We start from the raw sequence: 9,731 nt of genomic DNA, 5'->3' as shown, positions 1-9,731 counted from the left end.
CGCTCTCATGCCTATCACTGGTGTCACTGGTAAAAAATGGATGTACAGGATAAAAAAAAGTGTTAGTATGAGGATAAAAAAAAATAGGAAGAAAACATGATCCAAGGTGTAGGGCTATGATTGGCTGAAGTATAACAGCCTCAAAGGGTATATCTCAAGCTTGAGACAAAGGAGCTATAAAATGAAGTGCATGTGGTAGAGAAGAAAGGTAAGAGAGTAAGACTGAGAGAAAGATAAGGAAATAATAGGCAACAGGCATTTTATACAACTGTTGTGATAATATCAGTTTAGCCTGTAAAAAAAAAATGGCAGCAACATCAGCTTCTCTCCTTAAGGCATCCCCAACTAAGTTGGACAAGTCTGATTGGGTTAAGGGTCAGTCCCTTCGCCAAGTCTCGTCTTTGTCTGTCGCTAAGTGCTTGCCTTCTGCCTCGTCTTCGCTCTCTGTTAAAGCTAGCTATGCTGATGAGCTTGTCAAAACCGCGGTATGTCTTACTCTTTACGTTTTCTGTTTGTTACTTTTACATATCGAGACAGTTGTTTGGCAGATGTCAACTAGCTTAGTAGGTAAAGTCATGAGAGGAGGTGCTCATGACCTGGGTTCAAATCCCGTCTATACATGCATATGAATTGCAGCTTGTCTGCTAGGGCTCTGATTTTTCTTATCCATGTTTCATGGGCCTGCAGAAATCGATTGCATCACCAGGTCGCGGAATCTTGGCCATGGATGAATCAAACGCAACCTGCGGGAAGCGTCTTGACTCAATCGGGTTAGAAAACACTGAGGCAAACCGCCAAGCGTACAGAACCCTGCTAGTTTCAGCCCCAGGGCTTGGACAGTACATCTCTGGAGCTATCCTTTTCGAGGAGACACTCTATCAGTCAACTACTGAAGGCAAAAAGATGGTTGATGTTCTCATTGAGCAGAACATTGTGCCTGGTATTAAGGTTGACAAGGTAAGCATCATCTCAAGCAGACATTTACGACTTCTAAATGCTTATTCTTTCAATTCTTGACTGACTCAGTTGTTTTAGGGTTTGGTTCCCTTGGCTGGGTCCAACAACGAGTCATGGTGCCAAGGTCTTGATGGGCTAGCATCTCGCTCTGCTGCTTACTACCAGCAGGGTGCGCGGTTCGCCAAATGGTAATCACCATTCTCTTTCTATATTGTTTCTTGGTTTGTTTATACACCGTTGGATAGCCAATGTAAATACCGGCTAGATTAGGGAAAGACGGTCTTCCAATAAGTTATTAGCGCTAAAAGTGCCTTATAGCGCCTTTTACACCAAGAAATGAAAAAATGTAATAGAAACATGCTCAGTTCGGAATGCTTTACTGACCTGTAATGCTGATATTCATGAAGGCGCACAGTAGTTAGCATTCCGAATGGCCCATCTGCACTAGCTGTGAAGGAAGCAGCTTGGGGTCTTGCCCGCTATGCTGCTATTTCTCAGGTAATCACTCATTTCTCTATCGTCATATGCCAACTCCAAAGAATACTCGAGTAACAGAAATTTGACATCCTTAATAATCTTTAATTAACTGGTTTACGGGGAAATGCATGCAGGACAATGGACTGGTTCCAATAGTAGAACCAGAAATCATGTTGGATGGTGAACATGGGATAGATAGGACATTTGAGGTAGCGAAACAAGTGTGGGCTGAGGTTTTCTACTACCTGGCCGAGAACAACGTCATGTATGAAGGTATCCTCCTGAAACCCAGCATGGTCACTCCTGGTGCGGAGTGCAAAGACAAGGCTACCCCCGAACAGGTCGCTAGTTACACCCTCAACCTTCTCCGCCAACGCATTCCTCCAGCTGTTCCCGGAATCATGGCAAGTACCCTATTATCTTCCCTCTTTCACACAAGTTTGATTATCTTCACTCTTTCCTTTTTTGGTAAGTTTCATTCATTTTTTATTAATTTCTCTCTCCTAAAAAATCAAAGAACAGGTCATGCAGCTAAAAGATAAAGATTAAAGGATATAACTAATGAACTAACCTTTGTGCTTCAATCATGTGGTGTAGTTTTTGTCTGGAGGACAATCTGAAATGGAAGCAACCCTGAACTTGAACGCGATGAACCAAGCACCAAACCCATGGCACGTATCGTTTTCTTATGCTAGAGCTCTTCAAAACACTTGCCTTAAGACATGGGGAGGAAGGGCTGAGAACGTGCAGGCCGCTCAGGAGACATTGCTGGCCCGTGCAAAGGCCAACTCCCTTGCTCAGCTTGGAAAGTACACTGGCGAAGGAGAGTCCGATGAGGCCAACGAAGGAATGTTTGTCAAAGGCTACACTTACTAAACCGAGCATTGAGACCAAGATTTGTATATGAAGCAAATGTTGTATTTTTACCCTTTCTGTATTTTCTCCCATATTTTTACTACGGTTTACTCTATGATTTTATGAAATGACTTTTTCCGACAAGTAGTTTTAATTAGGCTAAAAAGCCAGAGGACTGTCAAAAAAGCAGTACCGGACAAGCAGAAGATAACACATCAAACGTGGTCACAAAATGTCGGAAAAAGGCAATAATAAGAAAGCGGCAAACAAAAAGCAAAATGAAACGACAGTTAAAGGAAATGAAGCAACGATTTCCATTCTCGGTGAAATAAAGCTATATTTAAGGCAAATGAAGCAATATCTAAGCTTTTGAAATTTTGTAAACATTTACAATCTTTAACATTCCGGATAAATAGATATCGAACACTATAATTAACTAACCTGTGAGTAACCCACCTACATGAGGCTTATTTGATTCCTTCTATTCCAGTTACTGAGTTACAATTGTACACAATAAAGATGCAGAAATGCAAGAATATAGTTATGAGGAAGGAAGACATGCCGTTTAAGATACAAGCAAGTACATGAGACAGACTTCTGTAAAAGTATTTCCGACTCTAAGAGGATCTTGATATTGGGGAGTTAGATGGCACTCCAACGCCCACTAGCATCGCCATCTTGGCACTCAGAAAGCCACAGGTCCATATGCTCTGTAATTTGTTGTCTGACTTTGTTGACAGCATCAGGAGAGCTGCAACCTTTAGAGTCACCTGAATGAATTGAAATACGTTTAGGCTTGGAATCGTACAGTAACTTGATGCCAAAGTAAACGGCAAGAGAAGACAATTGTGTTTCATAAAAAAACATACCTTCAATACTCAATGGTGATTGAGGGCAACCCCGGAAGTCAACGCAATGGCCACAGTTTTGACATGTGATGAGATAAGAAGGCACTGAAAATTTTAAAAAAACAAAAGAATCAGAAGCAGATACTAGAAGAAAGATGGAAAATACTTGACCCCACAAGATATACGATTGTTTATAAGATTTACCATATGATGGCAAGGGCTCTATTACAACAGGCGTGCCCGATCTCGTACATATAAGATTATAAGGTCGGATATTTCATAGTTATAATAAATGAAAGTCCACACTACAGAGGCAGATACTCACAGTCTGACGATGAAATCTGTTTTGATGCGTGTCGCCAAGGGTCTTGTGAGCCATTTGCAAACACTATCTTGGTACCTGTCAGATATAAGAAGCACAAAACACCAATTTAAATCAGACGAGGGAATGAGTGTAAAACATCAGGTCCATATACGATATACCAGCATATAATTATAAAAGGCGAGTAAACAGACCAGCTATCCGCAAGCCTCCGTAGTATAAGTTAGTTTCCTCAACAACAGGGTATACCGTATCTCCAAAAACATTCTTGCAAAGGTCCAAATGGTATCTGCATGTAAACCATTTATGTAATTAGAAAGTAACGTCGCCACAAGTTTTTAGTGGCAGTGGCCACCATCTAGCCACTGTGTTAACTGAACACTGATTTTTGGGCCACTCCCGTGTCCGATACCATACTCAAGAATATGTATATGGACTATGGGGCCCGCACCCGACCCTAACCTATCTGACACTTCTCCTAGAATAGGCAAGAGGGTAGGCTCGGATGACAAAAGTTGAGGAAGAGACTCTGTATGAGGTCTTTGTATGATATTTAACGATTTAAATTTTAAAGCCTTGCTGTCCAAGCATTTCTTAACTTCACTTTTTAAATATACAAATATATTACAACTTCATAAATGTATTTATTTTTTATAGAAGTGTCCACCTTATCCTCATTTTAGGATGAGTCCCCAGTCTAAAATTTAATTCAATATTGAGTAAAATAGCCCTAGCCATCCATAGTACCAAATGAGCATAGATATAGAAGTAGGCATAGGAGCATGCATTTGCACGAGAATTGAAACCACCTTAAGTCAACTTTTGATGATCGAATGCTATCATTTGCTGGAGCCACCTGAAAATATGCGACTTCGCTGCAAACTTGGAACCACCATAATCTATCAGAATTATGTTCACTGCCAGTAGTGTTCTTCAAGTACTCTTGGTTATATGTTTTGACAGTTGCACCAAAGCTTCCAACATAATAGTCATTGACGTATGAAGCATAAGCACTCTGCATAATGTAAATGAGATGTATAAACACAGTAGAGAAACTAGAGATGCAAGGGTGAAGTGACAACATCGACCGTTGTGGATAAAACAATCTCTTTTGATTCAAGATTTAAGTAGTGTGCTTAATTCAGTTGTTAACTGAAGAGCATGCGACAGTTTGACACCGATAGATTTAAATGTTTGACAGGAAACTGAATTATCAATGTAAAATTTGCAAAGATATGCACAATTCTTAAATAGATTTTGTGATACCAAGAAGATAAGACGAGAGTAAAAGTATATACAATATATCCTATACACTAGAAGATATAAACAAAAGGGGAGAAAACATACCACCAAATCTTGACCAGCCTTCTTAGCTTCAACAAGAGGAGTGCACAACTTATCTGGATTTCCATATTGAAACTGCAGGGTTTAAAAAAGTGTCTCGTTGACATAGTGAATAGGCACAAGAGAATACAGTATGGAACTAATGAATTGTAGATAAATCCTACCGCTATAACTGCAGCATCAGCCAGAAAATATAGGAAGTCGCCATCAATTTTCAGCTAATAAGAATATCAAAAGCGAAAACGTCAGATGATGAATTTCAAAACGTCAGTAGCCAAGCCAGAAACGTAATAAGAAAATATGATAGATATGATTCCTAAACTGCCTTTTGAAAAACAATAAACCAATTTCATGATGCATTACGAGATCTAACCTCAGAAGCACCAAAGGATGACTTTAATGCTATCTCATTAGTCTTCATTCCTTCTTCAACAAGATGGGTAACTTCTTGTAATGCAGCTTTACATTCTGGCCCAGCTGAGACACCGATCTGTAGTATATCATCATGATGAAATAATTAAAGAATTATTTGATACACAGAGAAGACCAGTGAAACAAACTGAGTCCTAAGCTGAGGCGTCATAAGAATATCCACCTGTTGATCAAACTCTGTGAAGTCATAAACCGCAAGGACCACAGCAGAACTTGCAAGACTTCCACATGTCAAATGGGGAAACTTCAAGCGGAACCACGCACTAAGAGCTCCAGCGTAGGAGCCACCAAATACGAACCATGGGTTATCAACATTAGATCGATTCAGCTTCTTGTTTAAGGATTCCTAGGGAAATAAAAGGACATTTTTCAAGTTTTCTTAAAACAATGGAATTGAAGGTAATGCAGAGACTAAACGTCATGCAGGAAGAGGGATGTCTGAACATATAAGCTCCCAATTTCCAAATCATTCATTCGGAAACAATGTCTTGCCATAGACACCATTAATGCCATCGGTAAAATTACTTATTAGTGTTTTACCAAAAAAAAAAAAAAAAAGAAAAAAAAAAATTGTCCTAATAACGCAGGCTCTCTTTGGCCAAAAAAGAAACAAATTACTTTGGCTCCCATCCCCCTCTTCCTTTTTTTGCCAAAGAGAACATGTGTTACTAGGAAAATGTTTTTGTTGTAAAGCACTAGTAAGTAATTTTGACGATGCTGACATTAATATATCATCTTGACAAAAGCAAATTAGAGAATTAATGAAATGGTTAAAATTACTTGTTCATGCTTTACAACAAAAACATTGTCCTAGTAATGCATGCTCTCTTTGGCAAAGGGAACAAATCACCTTCGATTCAGCAAGAGCATGAGACATTGAAGACCCTTGATGCTCCTCCATATTGAAAACCGTGTAACTAACTATTAAGCTTTAATACTACCTCAAATGATAAATATACAGCCTTTAACATACAAAACTCAAATGAACATACAAATAAAACACAAAATCACACCTGATAATATTGACGAAAAGCAGCTAAATCAAAGAGCGCCTGCTTGGATGAAAGATATTTCAAATTTTCAGTAGTGTGTGTTTTAAATGGGGCACTTTTCCCGTAGTACCGATGCTCAGGAGAAACAATAGCAGCTCCAAACTTCTTAGCTAAGACCTGTAATTGACAACAGATGAAATTGATTAATTGGATCCACTGGCGAAAATTGTGGCAGAAAGCAGAACCCTAAACATACTGACTTCTGATGATTAAATGAAGAAATATACTTCCGTCCCGGTCATTTGTTTGCATTTACTTTTGGCACAAAACCAAGGAAATTGGAGGGGACCGACAAGTGGACACTAATGGATGTGGAAGTCAAACTACCCATAAAAGCATTCCTAATATGGAAAGGTAAACAAATGAATGAGACGCCCAAAAATGGAATAGGTAAACAAATGACCGGGACTGAGGGAGTAATTATTTTCCGAAAATTCTGAAGTGGGCCGTTCACATGCCACAAATTCACAATGCAGAACTATTGAAACATGCTTAAGAATGTAAACAACGTCACTAGTGTCCAAAGATACGAAAGAATACAGTATGAAAAATTACTCTGTAATAGAGTGTGTAGTTATTTACTTACACTTAAATAGTCATTTGCTATCCCATTGCATGCAGATTCACCACATATTTTTAAAAATATTGGTCCGTTTGGGGAACGGAAATTGTCCAGATATTCATAATATCGTTGTTCAAATTGACGATGGTCCTGCACAACAAAAACATCAAAAAAGCTATCAACCTCAACATTGTCTTCAAAGGTTTTGTAACTTCTGCAAACCTTTAAGAGAATGAAATGCAGATTTTGTTTACAGAAATAAGGAAAACAATTATAAACCGCCAAACGAGATGTGTATCGACGATCCTATATTCCTATTGTATAACTTCTCACTCAACGGTTTGTACATAAAAATATAGTGTGTGGCAGCCAGAGTGATTACCAGGCTATTCCCAAATGTTGCTCCGTAAAAGTTATACCCAAAAATGAAAATTCTAAATGATCAAAGTCTTAACTTCAGGGACAAAATATATGCAACTTGACAGGATGACCCTCAAAATGACATCGAGGGAAGGGAGAGGGAAGGAGACAATGGTGTATTCCTTTGAAATATCTCCTATGTTAGAAGGATTTTAAATTTCTTTGTAGGAGAAAAATGGATCCCTAAATTTCCGTGGCTTACCATTCCATCCAATCCAATATGTTGACCAAACAACGGAAATTCTTTCCTTAATTTCCCTCCAAATCTCTCGATCAAAGCAAGGATATAGCCATACAATTGGCTACCATTGGGAGTGCGCCCTCCTCTTGGTTGGGTCGCATCCTCATATGAACATAACACTAACTGACCCTCAATTATCACATACTATTCCGATTCCAATTATATACTTTGATTCCTTCATATGGAATCAGAGCCACAACAACCCAAAAGTCAATTCGAAATTGCAGGCAATCCAAAGCAACATTCATTAAGGGGGCTTACTATGAGCAATCTTTTTCAATATTGAATGATTTTTCCACATCATAGCAGAATTAGAATTACAAGTTTACAATAAATCAAATAGTAGTTAATTAAGCCTAAATGATACAAATGTCAGTTATCTTAGCTAGTAAAGTCATGAGACGTGATACTCATGAGAGTCATGACCTGGGTCCAAATCCCGTCTTCATCAAATTTGCCCAAGTTGCACCCTTTACACCAAAAACTAAGCATAATCGATAAGTTTAAGCTTTTGGGTGAAGCAATCAAACAGATTAACTATAGTAACCACAAATCCTTAATCTAAAGCTTGGGCATATTAACCCACCCACCAAAACATACCACAATCATAATCTACATAATTAATCAACACCAATTCTTGTTTAAGACCGTCATAACCTAAGACGGCTCTCACACCCAATTAAAATAGGGGTGAAAATAAAACGAGGTTATGAGAGGTCTTAAATTAAGACGGTCTCAAGCAAGACTAATTGATTACTCACAACTCACAAGTAGCATCAATTCTCATAATCACAACTCTAATACAACAAAGATTGAAACTTTAATGCAAAAAAATAAGCAAAAATAAAAATAATACGACAAAGATTAAAACTTTAATGCAAAAATAATATAGAAAGGGAAGAAGAACATACATAAGGGGAGAAATGATCAAGGGTTTGATTAAACCAGTGTTGTTCAGTGGTGACATAATAGTTGCCATTGTTGAGCAAACGAGATGTAAGATAAGCATATGATACAGAAATTTGGGTGATTATTAATAATAATAATAATAATAATAATAATAGTGGATATTTGAAGAAGAAAGGCATCACCATTGTTGACTATACCAAGTTTCTCACTTTGCTATTTGTGATTTAAGATTCCTTGGTAGTTAAGTAGACTTGTGTGTGTCTTGTTTCAAGTGGGTTGAAAATTATTTATGAGAATATACTCCCTCCTATTATCCACAAAATCTCATTATAGACGGTAGATATCAATTAAATACGGATTAAATATAATACTACATTTTTAATAGGACAAACAACAAGTGGGGTGGTGGGGGCAAAAAATGTCACCACTTTCAAATTATTTGACCCGTTTTTAGCTATAGACGGATATATTCGTCTATAGCAAGACTAGCTGCCTATTATCCCCCTTTCACCACTTTGCATGTTTCTCTTTTGCAGACTATTCACAAGCGGACATTTAACTTCAATTTTCTCCCGATACATAAGTTAAAATATATTCATGTGTATCTTATTTGATTCGTCTTTAAGAGTACATTAAAAATATCTTAATTTTTATAATTTTTGCAAATACATAGCTAAAGATATTTACCATGTAAAAATCGCGTTGACAAACGTGATAAAGCAAACATGTAAAGTGGAGTTGAATGGAGGGAGTATTTCTTTATTTAAGTCTTTATGTGGCGGAAATTCAATTTTATGCGGGATAATGTTTGGTTCTTGGTCGGGTTATGATGGCAAATGCCAAGGTCTTGAGGGGCAAGCATCTTGGAAGTACCAAATTGTTACTTGCTTGCAAATTGACCTAAAATTGTTAGAAGCACTCTGAAGGGAAAACGGGTTTAAAGCACTAGTGCACGGTAAGTCGGCAATGAAGAGGAGAGGGCAACTACCAAATTAGCGTTGTTGGTAATGTTTTGACAATTAAAAGAAAGATCGCACAAACTCTTAATAAATCCCAACAAAATTAGACCACATAGTACTAACAAAGCTACTAAAAACTCGTGAGAAATCGCACAATATTTTTTTTCCTATTTATCTTAGTTGGTAAACTTATGAGAGAGTATAATCATTATCTAAACGCCAACAACAAAATCATCGTCATTTTGTCTCCCTTTCCACCCAAAAAAATTGAAACAGGTTGGTACCGTGTTATTGTTTGAGGGCTCTAGAAATTTCCACGTATTTGATTTTACATCAACAATGAACATTTTTGT

General features: G+C 37.8%; 2 protein-coding genes across 2 annotated transcripts; one reads left to right on the top strand and one right to left on the bottom strand.

Annotated features, from left to right (window-relative positions):
- The first annotated feature begins 167 nt into the window (after window positions 1-167).
- On the top strand, window positions 168-2,433 carry LOC141622387 (fructose-bisphosphate aldolase 2, chloroplastic). The gene is made up of 6 exons (XM_074438425.1): window positions 168-485; window positions 688-957; window positions 1,036-1,145; window positions 1,365-1,455; window positions 1,569-1,838; window positions 2,032-2,433. The coding sequence occupies exons 1-6, from the start codon at window positions 306-308 to the stop codon at window positions 2,308-2,310; spliced, it is 1,200 nt and encodes a 399-aa protein (XP_074294526.1). The 5' UTR covers window positions 168-305; the 3' UTR covers window positions 2,311-2,433.
- Window positions 2,434-2,606: 173 nt separating this feature from the next.
- LOC141622386 (putative serine protease EDA2) lies at window positions 2,607-8,683 on the bottom strand. Its single transcript, XM_074438424.1, has 12 exons — window positions 8,422-8,683; window positions 6,874-6,999; window positions 6,249-6,404; window positions 5,399-5,581; window positions 5,177-5,293; window positions 4,968-5,021; window positions 4,807-4,878; window positions 4,269-4,474; window positions 3,654-3,748; window positions 3,463-3,537; window positions 3,159-3,242; window positions 2,607-3,059 (listed from the first exon to the last, which is right to left on the bottom strand). Exons 1-12 carry the CDS (start codon window positions 8,602-8,604, stop codon window positions 2,932-2,934), a joined length of 1,479 nt encoding a protein of 492 aa, XP_074294525.1. The 5' UTR covers window positions 8,605-8,683; the 3' UTR covers window positions 2,607-2,931.
- Window positions 8,684-9,731: the final 1,048 nt, after the last annotated feature.

This window comes from Silene latifolia, chromosome X (assembly GCF_048544455.1).
Source record: "Silene latifolia isolate original U9 population chromosome X, ASM4854445v1, whole genome shotgun sequence".
Lineage (NCBI taxonomy): Eukaryota > Viridiplantae > Streptophyta > Magnoliopsida > Caryophyllales > Caryophyllaceae > Silene > Silene latifolia.
The sequence above is the reverse complement of the archived record's forward strand: the minus strand, read 5'-3'. Positions and strand labels throughout refer to the sequence as shown.